Here is an 18,371-nt window from a genome sequence, read left to right as displayed (position 1 = left end):
TTATTATTATTATTATTATTATATCTTCCAATCTGTTTCCTCCACCAGGCATCCCAGTGTTTCTGACTCTCTCCATTTGTGTGGAATTTGCATGCCTCTCCCTTAACCCTTTCCTATTCGTTTCTATGGCACACAGCAAACAGAGCAGAATTGATCCGCAACCGAACATACTAGAGAGGTTTGGGGAGAATTCACCTTGATTTATAGGAGTTGTAGGCCCTGGGATGTATAGTTTACCTGCAATCTAAGAACTTCACTCTGAACTCCACTAAAGATGGGCCTGGAACTAACTTGGCACACAGAAGCCCCACGACCAACAAAACAGAAGCCCCATGAAAAAACATACTGGAGGGCTTTGGAAGGATTATAGGAGTTGTAGTTCACCTATATCCAGAGTGAACTACAAACCCAAACAATTATGGATCTGGGCCAAACTTGGCGTGCATACCCAATATGCCCAAGTTTGAATACTGGTGGATACTGAGGGGAATTGGCTTGGACATTTTGGAGTTGTGGGTACTGGGATTTATAGTTCACCTGCAATTTATGAGCACCCTGAACTCAACCAGAGATGGACTTGGACCAAACTTGGCACACAGAGCCTCAATGACCAGCAGTAAATACTGGAGGTCTTTGGGGGAAATTCACCTTGATTTGGGGGAGTTGTAGTTCACCTACACCAAGAGAGCACCGTGAACCCAAACACTGATGGATCTGGATCAATCTTGGCACACAGACTTGATATGCCGAAATTTGATTACTGGAGGGTTTGGGTGGGGGGGGGGGGACTGACCTTTTCTGGGAATTGTAGTTCACCCACAACCAGAGAAATAGTGACCTCCAACGATGATGGACCCGGTTCATGCTTGGCACACAGAACCCTCAAGACTAACTCAACCTACTGGAGGGGTTTGAGGCTCACCATAGTGGGAGTTGTAGTTCACCTCTATGTAGGGTTTGGGGAAAACTGACCTTCTTTTCTGGGAATTGTAGTTCACCCACAACCAGAGAAATAGTGACCTCCAACGTTGATGGACCTGGACCACAATTGGAACACAGAACCCTCAAGACTAACTCAACCTACTGGAGGGGTTTGAGGGGACTGGCTCACCATAGTGGGAGTTGTAGTTCACCTCTATGTAGGGTTTTGGGAAAACTGACCTCCTTTTCTGGGAGTTGTAGTTCACCCACAACCAGAGAAATAGTGACCTCCAACGATGATGGACCCGGTTCATGCTTGGCACACAAAACCCTCAAGACTAACTCAACCTACTGGAGGGGTTTGAGGGGACTGGCTCACCATAGTGGGAGTTGTAGTTCACCTCTATGTAGGGTTTGGGGAAAACTGACCTTCTTTTCTGGGAATTGTAGTTCACCCACAACCAGAGAAATGGTGACCTCCAACGTTGATGGACCTGGACCACAACTGGAACACAGAACCCTCAAGACTAACTCAACCTACTGGAGGGGTTTGAGAGGACCGACTCACCATAATGGGAGTTGTAGTTTACCCTACAGCCAGAGAGCTCAATGAACACCCCCAACGAGGAAGGACAGGAAGGTCTTCCAATATAGAGCAAACTTGCCCAACATAACAAACTTTAAGGACTGGTGGAATTGCTCGGTGTTAACCTGGCATGTTGGGATCTGTAGTTCACCCACAACCTGATGCATTTTGGACAATTAAAACATTGACATTTTTCAAATAACCCGGACAATGCCAGGTACCCAAATTAGTAGATAATAAATAACAATAAATAATATAATATATAAAATTATATAATAAAAATGAAATATAATTAAATATAATATATTTGAATATGTAATATAACATGATATTGTTTATATAATTATATATTATTTTATGTATTACTATTATTTATTATATAAATAATACATAAAATAATGAACAATATATATAATATTTATTTATAATAATATATGAATATATTATAAATATTTATTATATTAATATCTTTATTACATTATAATTATTTATTATATATTTAATAAATTTAGTATAATTTAGTTTTTAACTTTATATATATATATATGTTGTTGTTCATTCGTTCAGTCGTCTCCGACTCTTCGTGACCTCGTGGACCAGCCCACGCCAGAGCTCCCTGTCGGCCGTCACCACCCCCAGCTCCTTCAAGGTCAGTCCAGTCACTTCAAGGATGCCATCCATCCATCTTGCCCTAGGTCGGCCCCTCTTCCTTTTGCCTTCCACTTTCCCCAGCATCATTGTCTTCTCTAGGCTTTCCTGTCTCCTCATGATGTGGCCAAAGTACTTCAACTTTGTCTCTAGTATCCTTCCTTCCAGTGAACAGTCGGGCTTTATTTCCTGGAGGATGGACTGGTTGGATCTTCTCGCAGTCCAAGGCACTCTCAGCACTTTCCTCCAGCACCACAGCTCAAAAGCATCGATCTTCCTTCGCTCAGCCTTCCCTAAGGTCCAGCTCTCACATCCGTAGGTTACTACAGGGAATACCATGGCTTGGACTAGGCGGATCTTTGTTGCCAGTCTGATGTCTCTACTCTTTACTATTTTATCAAGACTGGACATTGCTCTCCTCCCAAGAAGGAAGCGTCTTCTGATTTCCTGGCCACAGTCTGCATCTGCACTCATCTTTGCACCTAGAAATACAAACCCTGTCACGGCCTCCACATTTTCTCCCTCTATTTTCCAGTTGTCAATCATTCTTGTTGCCATAATCTTGGTTTTTTTGATGTTGAGCTGCAACCCGGCTTTTGCGCTTTCTTCTTTCACCTTGATTAGAAGGCTCCTCAGCTCCTCCTCGCTTTCGGCCATCAGAGTGGTGTCATCTGCATATCTGAGGTTGTTAATGTTTCTTCCAGCAATTTTCACCCCAGCTTTGCATTCATCAAGCCCCGCACATCGCATGATGTGTTCTGCATACAAGTTAAAAAGGTTGGGTGAGAGGATGCAGCCTTGCATATATATATATATATAAAGTTAAAAACTAAATTATACTAAATTTATTAAATATATAATAAATAATTATAATGTAACAATTTATTTCTTGTATAATATTATGTATTTATAATATTATTTATTGTTAATTATTATTTACTACTTTGTGTACCCCGCATATTGTTATATATGATATATATTATAGTATATATAGTATATATAATACTCTCTATATAGTATATATTATAGTATATATAGTCTATATTAATATATTATAATCTATATTATTAAATAATTTAATAATATATATTTTAATCTATATTATTAAATAATTTAATAATATATAATATATCAATATATACTATAATATATAATCACATATAACAATATGCCAGGTGCCCAAAGTAGTAGATAATAATTAAAAATAAATAATATTATATGTATAATTATATAATAAACCATATTATATAGTAAATTATATAATGACCAGCCACTGCCAGAAGGGACAGAGAGTTTCATCTATGCTGATGATCATGCCATCACCGCACAAGCAGGGAGCTTTGAGATGGTTGAAAAGAAGCTCTCCGAAGCTCTAGGTGCTCTTACTGCCTATTAGAGGGAAAACCAACTGATCCCCAATCCATCTAAAACACAGACATGTGCTTTTCATCTCAAGAACAGACAAGCATCCCGAGCTCTGAGGATGACCTGGGAAGGAATCCCACGGGAGCATTGCAGCGCACCCAAATACCTGGGAGTCACTCTGGACCGTGCTCTTACCTACAAGAAGCATTGCCTGAACATCAAGCAAAAAGTGGGCGCTAGAAACAATATCATATGAAAGCTGACTGGCACAACCTGGGGATCACAACCAGATACAGTGAAGACATCTGCCCTTGCGCTGTGCTACTCTGCTGCTGAGTATGCATGCCCAGAGTGGAACACATCTCACCACACTCAAACAGTGGATGTGGCTCTTAATTATTATTATTATTATTATTATTATTATTATTATCTTTATTTGTACCCCGCTAGCATCTCCCGCAGGACTCGATGCGGCTTACACAGGCCAGAGCCTCAAAACACAATACAATAAAACATAACACAGTAATAAACAAAGCAAATCAAAACAATCAAGCAAAATAACAACAATAACTACCTCAGGACACAATTAAAACTGGTTCGGCCGGCGCAATGGGGTACAGAGGTTAAAATGCTGAGATGGCAGGAGGAACATGGATTAAAAGGTGCGGTGTGCAGTAACATCGGTTGTGCTAAGGTGCTTCTAGGACTTGGGAAGGGGGAAATTCCTAATCTGGGAAGGCACATCGGAACAGCCAGGTTTTTAGGTTCCTTCTGAAAACTGCTAAAGTAGGGGTCTGTCGGAGATCTTTTGGGAGGGCATTCCAAAGTCGGGGGGCCGCCACAGAGAAGGCCCTGTCCCGTGTCCCCACCAAACGCGCTTGCGACGTGGGTGGGATCACGAGCAGGGCCTCCCCAGATGATCGGAGTGAGCGTGTGGGTTCGTAGGTGGAGATGCGGTCACGCAGGTAAGGTGGTCCCAAACCGTTCAGGGCTTTGTAGGTGAGCACCTGCACCTTGAATTGGGCTCGGAAAATAAACGGCAGCCAGTGGAGCTCCTTAAACAGAGGGGTAGACCTCTCTTGATAATGGGCCCCAGTTAACATCCTGGCTGCTGCCCGCTGGACCAATTGAAGTTTCCGAGCCGTCTTCAAGGGCAGCCCCACGTAGAGCGCATTGCAGTAATCCATTCTAGAGGTGACCAAGGCGTGGACCACCGCATGCCGCATTATCACAGGGTGTCTGCGCCCTCCACCACTGGAGAAATTACACTGCTTAGCTGGTATTGCACCACCTGACATCCGCCGGGAAGTAGCAGCCAATAGTGAAAGGACCAAGGCAGAGACATCTCCAGCTCATCCCCTGTTTGGGTATCAGCCAGCACGTCAATGACTTAAATCAAGACATAGTTTTCTTAGATCTACAGAGACACTTGCTGGAACACCCCAGCAAGCGAGAGTCCAAAAGTGGCAGGCCCAAACCCAGCACCTCAATCCATGGGTGATACCAGATGAGAGACTCCCCCCTGGGCACACAGAAGACTGGGTGACTTGGAAGGCGCTGGACACCCCGAGATGCAGAGCCAATCTCAAGAAATGGGGCCACAAAGTGGAATCCTCGACATGCGAGTGCGGAGAAGAACAAACCACTGACCCCCTGCTGCAATGCAACCTGAGCCCTGCCAGATGATGCACCATGGAGGACCTTCTTGCGGCAACACCAGAGGCACTCCAAGGGGCCAGAGACTGGTCAAAGGACATTTAACCAAATACCAAATTTGCAAAATCTGTGTGGTTTTTTTTCCTTTTTCTTTTTAATCTGTGTGTTTGTTTTGCTCTGTTAGAACTGTAATACAATGGTATGGTTGCTGATGACATGATAAATAAATAAATATAATAAACAATGTAATATAATTAAATATAATATACATGAATACATAATACAATAAAATATTGTTTATATAATATAATATTTTATATAATATAATAATAATACACAAAATATAATATTATTTTGTGTATTATTATTTATTTATTATATAAATGATAATACATAAAATAATATTTATTTATTTATTTATTATATATTATATTATATTTAAATAATATTTATATATTTATCATATATTATTTATATATGATAATATATATGAATATATTATAAATATTTATTTATCATATTTATCTTTATCAGATTATAATTATTTATTATATATTTAATAAATTTAGTATAATTTAGTTTTTCACTTTATAATATATATATATTCTATCATAATATATGAATATGTAAAATAATATATAATAATATATAACAATATATAACACAATATAATAATATAACATATAATATACAATAATATATAATAATATATAACAAAATATAATATAATATAATATAATATTATATTATATTTTTAATATACAATATTTAATATATATAATATAATATAATATAATATAATATATTATTATATAATATAATATTATATAATATAATATTATATTATATATTTAATATACAATATATAATATAATATAATATAATATAATATAATATAATATAATATAATATAATATAATATAATATAATATAATATAATAGTGTCTAGTGTCCATCTGCAGCCAGTCCTCCAGCTTCCCTTGGGCCAGCTACCGCTCTAGCCCCGACTTCCGCCTCCTCTATGCTTGCATTCTCCCCCTTCCGCGGCCGCTCTGCCCCTCCTCTCGTTGCCCCCCTCCCTCCTTGGTCCTCCTCCGGGTCGGGGCCGCTCTCTCTCCTGCGCCTCTATGGTCTTTTGCAGAAAGCAGCCCAGATTCAGAGCAGAGCCTTCTTTCTTTCTTCTTTCTTTCTGCCCCAAAAGCATTGCAGCCCCATTTGGACTCCAAAGACCCCCCAAATAAGGTAAGGGACCCCCTTTTTCTTTGCCCTGGGCCCCCCAAAGACCTTTTATTCCTGACTTATTTGGGTTCAGTATTGTTTGAGATCCTTGTTTTGTTTTGATGCCATGCATTGGTTTGCTTTATGTTGCCTTTTCTGCATAAATATTGTATCTTTCTTTTTTTTGCAATAGTTTGTTGAGTTGGATGTTTTTGCAACAATACTGTGTCCTTTTTTTGCAATTGTTTTTGTTTACAATCCAGACATTTCACTTTTGGAATTGGTGCTTTATGTTTCCTTTTCTGCATTAATATTGTATCTTTTTTTTTTGCAATTGTTTGCATGTTGATCTGTATGTTTTTGCAATAATATTGTATCCTTTTTCCAATTGTTTTTGTTTACGATCCAGACATTTCACTTTTGGAATTGGTGCTTTATGTTTCCTTTTCTGCATTAATATTGTATCTTTTATTTTTGCAATTGTTTGCATGTTGATCTGTATGTTTTTGCAATAATATTGTATCCTTTTTCCAATTGTTTTTGTTTACAATTCAGATATTTCACTTTTGGAATTGGTGCTTTTTGTTGCCTTTTTTGTATTAATATTGTATCCTTTTTTTGCAATAATTTGCATGTTGAGCTGGATGTTTTTGCAACAATATTGTGTCCTTTTTTGCAATTGTTTTTGTTTACGATCCAGACATTTCACTTTTGGAATTGGTGCTTTATATTGCCTTTTCTGCATTAATATTATATATATATATATATATATATATATATATATATATATATATATATATATCAATAGTTTGCATGTTGAGCTGGATGTTTTTGCAACAATATTGTGTCCTTTTTTGCAATTGTTTTTGTTTACGATCCAGACATTTCGCTTTTGGAATTGTTGCTTTATGTTGTCTTTTCTGCATTAATATTGTATTCTTTTTTTTTTTTTTTGCAATAGTTTGCATGTTGAGCTGGATGTTTCTGCAACAATATTATGTCCTTTTTTGCAATTGTTTTTGTTTACGATCCAGATATTTTGCTTTTGCATCATTTTGCTTTTGGGATTCCATCATTTTATATTTGGCAATTGATTGCTACCAATGATTTCACTACCATTTAATCTCATTTTTTTAAATAAGTGCATTTTAATATGTTTTTAATGGCTTTTGTGTTTTTAGTGCTGTATTTTAAACTCTGTAATGTACTTGCCTTGAGTTTTGGAGAGAAGCAGATAAGGAATAAATAATAATAATAATAATAATAATAATAGAGTTTAATGTGCTTTAATCTTATAGCTTTTAATATATATAATGTGCTCTGGGACCAGAGTGAAGAGAGACGGCCAGGAAGATAGTTCCACTTTGTCTCCTGTACTGTGCTAATAATGTAATATAATATGTTGTATATACATATAATATTAATAATATTATTTATTTATCGTGTCATCCGCAACCAGAACATTGTATTACATTTCTAATAATAATATAATAATATTATAATATTATATAATATTATAAATAATATTATAATGTAATACAATATAATACTAATAATAATATTTTTTTTAGTCGTGTCAGGAGCGACCTGAGAAACTGCAAGTTGCTTCTGGTGTGAGAGAATTGGCCGTCTGCAAGGACGTTGCCCATGTAATGTAAAATATATAATTATAAAATCATATGATATTATAATTATATATTTTACATTACATGTAATATTAATAAAAATATCACAGTATAATGGTATAGTACAATATAGTAATATGTAATACTAATATTGTGCCATGCTAATAATATAATATATTGTATTTACATATTACTTGTGAGCTGTACTGAATCCCCTTTGGGGTGAGAAGGGCGGCATAGAAATGTCGTAAGTAAATAAATAAAATAAGTAAATATATGCCTTCAACAATATTTTTGGTATAGTACAATATAGTAATATATAATACTAATATTGTGCTATGCTAATAATATAATATATTGCATTTACATATTGTAAGCCGCACTCACCCTTTGGGGTGAGAAGGGCGGCATAAAAATGTCATAAATAAAATACATATATGTGCCTTCAATAATATGATTATATTTTTATCTATGTATGCATATGCTACCCTGCCTTGCATTTTGGTGAGGAGCAGATAAGAAATGTATTTATTAATTTGCAGTATTTCTATTCTGCTCTTCTGACCCAGGGCGGATTAGAGTGCACATATACATGACAAACATCCAATGCCATTTAGACATGCAACACATATAGACAGATACAGGTTTCAGCGGTGGCCTGGAGAGCTTTTGCACAACTAAAACTTGTGCACCAGTTGCGCCCGTACCTTGGGAAGTCTGATCTGGCCACAGTGGTCCACGCTCTTGTTACATCCCGAATAGACTACTGCAACGCACTCTACGTGGGGTTGCCCTTGAAGACTGTTCGGAAACTTCAACTAGTCCAGCGAGCGGCAGCCAGGCTGCTCACTGGAGCGACATACAAGGAGCATACCACCCCCCTGCTGTGCCAGCTCCACTGGCTGCCGGTTCAGTTCTGAGCACAATTCAAGGTGCTGGTTCTGACCTACAAAACCCTGTACGGTTCCGGTCTAGTGTATCTGTCCGAACGTATCTCCCTCTACACCCCACCCCGGAGTCTGAGATCATCTGGGGAGGCCCTGCTCTCGACCCCACCGCTATCACAAGTGAGGTTGGTGGGGACAAGGGGCAGGGCCTTCTCAGTGGTGGCCCCTCGCCTGTAGAACTCACTCCTGGGGGAAATTAGGGCATCAACATCCCTCCTCTCCTTCAGGAGGAAAGTAAAGACGTGGTTGTGGGACCAGGTCTTTGAGCAATCTCACTCTTAGATAAGGGTAACCAGACGAATAGGACTGACAACTGTGGAATTGGAATTGGAACTATGAGATTGCGAAACGCTGACCGTCAATGAGGAGAAATGGTTTGTATAGGTTTTATTGGTTTTATGGTTGTTTTTGCCTTACAATAATTATTGTTTTCTGTTAATTGATGCTATTGCTAGAATTGCTGCTTTCTGTTAACTGATGTTATTTTGTCTTATTGTTGTTATGTGAGGCGGGCATTGAATTGTGCCTTGCTTTTGTAAGCCGCCCTGAGTCCCCTCCGGGGTGAGAAGGGCGGGATAGAAGCAACCGAAATAAATAAATAAATATTTAACATTCCAGCTTTCCAGCTTCATGAGGTTATGCTCCGTTCCGGCCACCGGGGGAGCTGCTGCTTCACCGTCCACTTATTATTGGTTGGTTGGAAAGGGTTGTTTCCTGTTTTACTTTGCAAATTGTTGTTCTACTCCAGAAACTTTGCTTTTTGTGCCTCTAACTATTGGTTGGGACTCGATGCTGAGAGATTGATTGCAAAACTACGTCAAAACGTGCTGCAGCGGATGAGGTCCCTCCCTCCCTCTCTAAACTTTCCCCCTGTTTTTAGGATAGAACTAATTAGGAATTGGCATTGAGAAGACAGGAACAAAAACCATATTGTGACGTTGTAATAGAAGGACGTATCATAACATACCTTTTGTTCCTAGGCTACCAAACGTCATGCCGCTGCTCTGTCTGTTGCACGGTATTGAGGTCTGGCAGACATGATGGATGCCACCTACCGCTGTTGCTGCCGACCGAGGCCATTGGCCCTTGCATTGCTGCTGCTGCTGAGCCTGCTTGGCGTCCGTGTGTCCCAGGGTGGCGACTGCAAGGGACACCGGCAAGTCCTGCGTGGCGCATCGGGCTTCGTGACGGACGGGCCGGGCAACTACTCCGTCAATGGGAACTGCGAGTGGCTGGTGGAAGGTAGGCTTGGCTCTGGGTTGCATTTGCAAGCAAGGCGGGGCAGGGGCATCTCTGAAGGGCAGATCCAGCCATACACACACACACACACACATATATATATACACACACACACATACACACACACACATATATATATCTTCACACACACACACATATATATCTTCACACACATATATACACACACATATATATACAGATATATATATCTACACACACATATACACACATACATATATCTTCACACAAATATATACATATATATATCTACACACACACACATATATACACACATACATATATCTACACACACATATATATACACACATACATATATATATCTTCACACACACATATATATCTTCACACACATATATACATGCATATATACATATATATATATCTACACACATATATATACACACATACATACATATATCTACACACACACATGCACACATACACATATATATATCTTCACACACATATATACACACATACATATATATATACACACACATATATACACACACATACATATATATATATCTTCACACACACATATATATCTTCACACACATATATACATATATATATATCTACACACACACATATATATATGTGTATATACATACATATATACACACACATATATACACAGATATAGATATATATACACACACATACACATACATACAGACAGTCCCTGAGTTACAGGAAAAGATCAGTTATGTAGCTTGGTTCTGAAGTTGAATTTGTATGTAAGTCAGAACAGGGACATTTCGTAGTTTCGTAGCATTGGGAGAAAAGCTTCAGTTTGTACGCCTGATGTTTGTAACTTGGGGGTGGCCTATATACACACACGCCACGTGTACGCAGACATATATGTGTATGTTTCCTAACCCCCCTTCTCATTCTCAGCGCCCAGCAGCAGCTACCGCATCCTGCTGAGCTTCATGTTCATGGACACGGAATGCACCTATGACTACCTGTTTGTGTACGATGGGGACTCCCCGCGCAGCCCCCTCCTGGCCAGCCTCAGCGGGAGCACCCTCCCCCCCACCATCGAGGCCACCTCTGGGAAGGTAACGGGGGCGGGCGGGTACGCGGGGGTCAAGGGAAGGGGGTCCCTCCAACCTTAGATTCTGCACCCCTCTTTGGAGGGGGGTAATGGTCCCCTCATGGTGCCCCCCCACGGGGTCCTCGGATTCTGCACCCCTTTTTCTCCAACTTTGGAGGGGGGCAACGCTCCCCTCGTGGTGACCCCCAGCATCCTTGAGGAGGGGGTTGTGTATATACCGTATATACTCAAGTATAAGCCGAGTTTTTCAGCCCCTTTTTTAGGCTGGAAAAGCTCCCCTCAACTTATACTCGAGCCAAGGTTATTTATCCTTTCAATGTGTAATTAGTATTATTTTATTATTTTTATTTTATTACTCTATTTATTATTATTTTTACCTAGCAAACGGCCAATTCTCTCACAATGTATTTTTATTACATTTATTATTTTACTCTATTATTATTGATATGACATTTACATTATTTCACTCTATTATTTTTATTACATTTTTAATTTTGCTCTATTATTATTACATTTATTATTTTACTCTATTATTGATATTATGACATTAACATTATTTTACCTTATTATTTTTATTTTATTATTTTACTCTATTTTTATTACATTTTTAATTTTGCTCTATTATTACATTTATTATTTTACTCTATTATTGATATGACATTAACATTATTTTATGCTATTATTTTTTATTTCAATATTTTACTCTATTATTATTACATTTTTAATTTTGCTCTATTATTATTACATTTATTATTTTACTCTATTATTGATATTATGACATTTACATTATTTTACCCTATTATTTTTTATTTCAATATTTTACTCTATTATTATTACATTTACATTATTTTACTCTATTATCTTTATTACATTATTTTACTCTATTATTTTTATTACTTTTATTATTTTACTCTATTATTACATTTACTATTTTACTCTATTATTATTGATATTATTACATTTACTTTATTTTACTCTATTATTACATTTACTATTTTATTATTGATATTATTATTTACATTATTTTACTCTATTATTTTTATTACTTTTATTATTTTACTGTATTATTACATTTACTGTTTTATTATTATTGATATTATTACATTTACATTATTTTAATCTATTATTTTATTATTTTTATTATTTTGTTCTTATTACATTTATTATTTTACTTTATTATTATCGATATTATTACATTTACATTATTTTAATCTATTATTTTTATTTTATTATTTTACTCTATTGCATTTACTATTTTACTCTATTATTATTGATATTATGACATTTACATTATTTTAATATATTATTTTATTACTTTTATTATTTTACTCTATTATTATTAATATTATGACATTTACATTATTTTACTCTGTTATTTTTATTACTTTTATTATTTTATCCTATTATTTTTACATTTATTATTTTATTCTATTATTATTGATATTATTACATTTACATTATTTTACTATTATTTTTATTACTTTTATTATTTTACTCTATTATTACATTTACATTATTTTAATCTATTATTTTTTATTTCTTTGTCTATTTTACTCTATTGTTATTACATCTATTATTTTACTCTATTATTGTTGATATTATTACATTTACATTATTTTTATCTATTATTTTATTACTTTTATTATTTTACTCTATTATAACATTTATTTTACTCTATTATTATTGATATTATTACTTTTACATTATTTTTATCTATTATTTTATTACTTTTATTATTTTGCTCTTATTACATTTATTATTTTACTCTATTATTATTGATATTATTACATTTACATTATTTTTATCTATTATTTTATTACTTTTATTATTTTACTCTATTATAACATTTATTTTACTCTATTATTATTGATATTATTACTTTTACATTATTTTTATCTATTATTTTATTACTTTTATTATTTTGCTCTTATTACATTTATTATTTTACTCTATTATTATTGATATTATTACATTTACATTATTTTTATCTATTATTTTATTACTTTTATTATTTTACTCTATTATAACATTTATTTTACTCTATTATTATTGATATTATTACATTTACTTTATTTTACTCTATTATTACATTTACTATTTTATTATTGATATTATTATTTACATTATTTTACTCTATTATTTTTATTACTTTTATTATTTTATTCTCTTATTATTGATATTATTACATTTACATTATTTTACTCTATTATTTTTATTACTTTTATTATTTTACTGTATTATTACATTTACTGTTTTATTATTATTGATATTATTACATTTACATTATTTTAGTCTATTATTTTATTATTTTTATTATTTTGTTCTTATTACATTTATTATTTTACTTTATTATTATCGATATTATTACATTTACATTATTTTAATCTATTATTTTTATTTTATTATTTTACTCTATTATTATTAATATTATGACATTTACATTATTTTACTCTGTTATTTTTATTACTTTTATTATTTTACTCTATTATTATTACATTTATTATTTTATTCTATTATTGATGTTATGACATTTACATTAATTTATTATTTTTTATTACTTTTATTATTTTACTCTATTATAATATTTATTATTTTACTCTATTTATTGTTATTATGACATTTACATTGTTTTACTCTATTATCTTTATTACTCTTATTATTTTACTCTATTGTTATTACATTTACTATTTTACTCTATTATTATTGATATTATTACATTTACATTATTTTATTCTATTATTTTATTACTTTTATTATTTTACTCTATTATAATATTTATTATTTTACTCTATTATTATTGATATTATTACATTTACATTATTTTACCTTATTATTTTTATTTTATTATTTTACTCTATTATTATTACATTTATTATTTTACTCTATTATTTTTATTACTTTTTTCCCTCTATTATTATTATATATATTATTTTACTCTATTTATTATTGTTATTACATTTATTATTTTTATCTCTTTATCATTATTGGAAGGATACGTAAGCCCATTTATATTGAAGGAGAGTAGAATAATGTTGTCATCAGAGTTGGACAGTCTTAAATTACAATTTTATGTAAATATTCAAAACATTCAACCACCTGAGGCCTCAATTAAAGCAATTTTATTGGTATCTATTTTTATTTTGAAATTGACCCGTAGCTGCTGCGTTTCCCACCCTCGGCTTATATTCGGGTCGGCTTATACTCGAGTATATACGGTAATGTGTGTATTTCTGTGCCTGACGGGTCTTTCGATCTACCCCGGCAGATGCTCCTGCACCTCTTCAGCGACGCCAACTACAACCTGCTGGGCTTCAACGCCTCCTTCTGGGTCTCGCTGTGCCCGCGGGGCTGCTCAGGGCGCGGGCGGTGCGGCCAGGATGGGCGGTGCATCTGCAGCCGTGGGTGGGGCGGCCCTGACTGCTCCCTCCCCCAGTGCTCCACCTACTGCCTCCTCCACGGCACCTGCAGCCAGGTTAGGCACACACCTCTTGGCGGGGGTATTGATTGATTGATTATTATTATTATTATTATTATTATTATTATTAAAATTATCTTTGCACGATGCTACACCACTGTTTTCGTTCCTGGGTTATCAATGTCATTCCCTATGTGGTTCTGTCCTAAAAACATGGGAAAAGTTTATTAAACTATTATTATTATTATTATTATTATTTTACTGACACGGCACCCATTGTTCCCATTATTCCCTGTTGTGACTCAGGTCCCCAAAGATTGCCCAACACAGCAGATAAAGGGTTAACAAAAGTCTTTAATGAGTCTTTAACAGGCTAGCAGCACTTAACCAGCAATGCTACTTAGCAAAACAAAAGGACCTTCGTGCAGGTAAACAATAACAGAGATAACCCGGAGTATCCCAGGACTCAGTCTCAGGAAAAAGGAAAGCTGGAGCAAAAACAAACAGTGGCAAAAGCGGCGTCAAACAGTCCTTGGTCGATAACGGAGACAGGCAACAAACAAAGTCCGACAGGCAGATGACGTGGTCCAGAGACGTTCCAAAAGCAGGGGCAAGGCGAAGTCACTCACGTAGTTCCAATCCGAAGTCAAGGTACACGAAGACAAGATAGCTGGATTCCCAGGACCCAAATGAAGGTTAGGCAGAACAAGACACTCGTTGCAACGCTTTGTCCTCTGCAAAGCTACACATCCCAGAACCCCATTTTATTAGCAATCACTATCGCTAGATTGATCCTCATCACTAACATCTGGGTCATTTCCTTCAGCTGCTGGCTCGTTACTCCGCCATCTCTGCCAGCGTGGATCCAAACCAGGATCCTGCCAAGATGTACCTGCCTGCCATGTATCTTGGAATACCTCAAACTCATCACTAGACGTGGGCTGTGTACATATGTTCTGAATTTCCCTAACCCGAGTCCAGTCCAATTCCTCCCCCATTTCCTCATTACTGGCTTCCAGTTCATCTGCACTGGAATTGTCAGCTGTATCTTTAAGCCGTTTACTCAAAGTTTCTTCATCACTATCAGACTCACTGGCAACCCGCTTTACTCCCCGGTAATCCCATTCTTCCAGATCCTCGGGTCCAAACCCTGCAAAATCTTCCATGTCGCTAGGTGCCAAAATAATATCTCGAATACGCTTCAGCTGATGCTGATCCAGCTCTGACTCAGCATCACTCCTCCTTATCCTACAACCGGTAGTAGCTTCACCTCCAAGACGCTGAGCCTCAACAATTCCCACTGGGGACCACCGGGACTGGTTGATGCAATCAGAGCCTTTGCCATTCAATTTTGGGGTCTTGATAGCGGCTGAGTTTCTCCTGTTGTTTTTCCTCAATGCAGCTTTCACCTGGAATGGCAAATATAGGAAATATAGGTGACATCAATAATTCAGACTTTTTCCTTTTCCACAGTCGTGAGGTCTGGTGTATTGTGTCCCAAAACTTTGTCAGTTTGGATAATAATAATGATAATAATAATAATAATAATAATAATTTTTATTGCTCACCTTTCCTAGTCTTACTCGGGTTATCAATGTCATTCCCTATGTGGTTCTGTCCTAAAAACATGAGGAAAGTTTATTAAACTATTATTATTATTTTACTGACACGGCACCCAGTGGGCCCATTATTCCCACTGGGACCACCTGTGCTGGTTGATGCCATCAGAGCCTTTGCCATTCGATTTTGAGGTCTTGATAGCGGCTGAGTTTCTCCTGTTGTTTTTCCTCAATGAGGTTTTCACCTGGAATGGCAAATATAGGAAATATAAGTGACATCAATAATTCAGACTTTTTCTTTTTCCACAATCGTGAGGTCTGGTGTATTGTGTCCCAAAACTTTGTCAGATTGGATAATAATAATAATAATAATAATAATAATAATAATAACTTTTATTGCTCACCTTTCCTAGTCTTACTCTCTACATTATTATTATTATTTACATTATTTATATTATTTTACTCTATTATTTTTATTACTTTTATTATTTTACTCTATTATAATATTTATTATTTCACTCTGTTATTATTGATGTTATTACATTTACATTATCTTACTCTATTATTTTTATTACATTTATAATTTTATTTATTATATTATTGTGCATCTAATAATAATAATAATAATAATAATAATAATAATTTTATTGCCCACCTTTCCTAGTCTTACTCTCTACATTATTATTATTATTATTATTATTATTATTATTATTACTATTACTATTACTATTATTAGTTACACAATAATATAATAAATAAAATTATAAATGTAATAATAATAATATTTATTTATTTTTATATGTATATGCTCTCTACATTATTATTATTATTATTAGATGCACAATAATATAATAAATAAAATAATAAATTTAATAATAATAATAATAATAATAATTTTATTGCCCACCTTTCCTAGTCTTACTCTCTACATAGTAATAATAATAATAATAATACATTTATAATTTTATTTATTATATTATTGTGCATCTAATAATAATAATAATAATAATAATAATAATAATGTTATTGCCCACCTTTCCTAGTCTTACTTTCTACAAAATAATAATAATAATAATAATAATAATAATAATTTTATTGTACACATTTCCTAGTCTTACTCTCTACATTATTATTATTATTATTATTATTATTATTATTATTATTATTATTTTGTAGAAAGTAAGACTAGGAAAGGTGGGCAATAACATTATTATTATTATTATTATTAAATTTATTATTTTATTTATTATATTATTATGCATCTAATAATAATAATAATAATAATAATAATGTAGAGAGTATATACATATAAAAATAAATAAATAAATATTATTATTATTACATTTATAATTTTATTTATCGTATTATTGTGCATCTAATAATAATAATAATAATAATAATAATTTTATTGTACACATTTCCTAGTCTTACTCTCTACATTATTATTATTATTATTATTATTATTATTATTATTATTATTAGATGCACAATAATACGATAAATAAAATTATAAATGTAATAATAATAATATTTATTTATTTATTTTTATATGTATATACTCTCTACATTATTATTATTATTATTATTATTAGATGCATAATAATATAATAAATAAAATAATAAATTTAATAATAATAATAATAATAATAATAATAATAATAATAATAATTTTATTGTACACATTTCCTAGTCTTACAAGCAGTTGGTGTTTGTGGCACAAGTTCCAATGAATAATCTGAACAAGGGTGTTGTGCCTCTGCTTGGAGTCTGTCCGTGATCTTCTTGCAGCAGCTTTCCAATTTGTGTTTTCCTGCAGGATTCGGGTCGGTGCCGCTGCGACGGGGGCTTTGTGGGGCAGGCCTGCGACTTGGCCCTGAGCGAGAACCAGGGGGCCGGGAAGTGGTACAACGTCAGTGGGAGGGACCCCGCCTTCCGCCCACGGACCGCCGCCGCAGGAGCCTTCCTGCCTTCCACTGGCGCACTCTACGTCTTCGGAGGTCAGGGCAGCCTTCGGGCTCTTGTATTATTAGTATTATTATTATTATTATTATTATTATCATATTATTCCATTATTATATCATATCTACATCTTGGGAGGTCAAGGGGGCTTT

At 34.3% G+C, this 18,371-nt stretch overlaps 1 protein-coding gene across 1 annotated transcript in view; it reads left to right on the top strand.

Annotated features, from left to right (window-relative positions):
• The first annotated feature begins 6,256 nt into the window (after positions 1–6,256).
• Positions 6,257–18,371, top strand: part of LOC132780505 (multiple epidermal growth factor-like domains protein 8) — a 103,339-nt gene continuing 91,224 nt past the window's right edge. The window contains exons 1-5 of the mRNA XM_067461231.1: positions 6,257–6,418; positions 9,947–10,208; positions 11,127–11,290; positions 14,552–14,758; positions 18,077–18,257. Coding sequence (XP_067317332.1) covers positions 10,004–10,208; positions 11,127–11,290; positions 14,552–14,758; positions 18,077–18,257 — 757 coding nt within the window. The 5' untranslated portion in view covers positions 6,257–6,418; positions 9,947–10,003. The remainder of the gene's footprint in view (positions 6,419–9,946; positions 10,209–11,126; positions 11,291–14,551; positions 14,759–18,076; positions 18,258–18,371) is intronic.

The sequence above is a fragment of the Anolis sagrei genome, chromosome Y (genome assembly GCF_037176765.1).
Source record: "Anolis sagrei isolate rAnoSag1 chromosome Y, rAnoSag1.mat, whole genome shotgun sequence".
Lineage (NCBI taxonomy): Eukaryota > Metazoa > Chordata > Lepidosauria > Squamata > Dactyloidae > Anolis > Anolis sagrei.
Note: the sequence above shows the minus strand (reverse complement) of the source record. Positions and strands in the feature narration are given on the sequence as shown.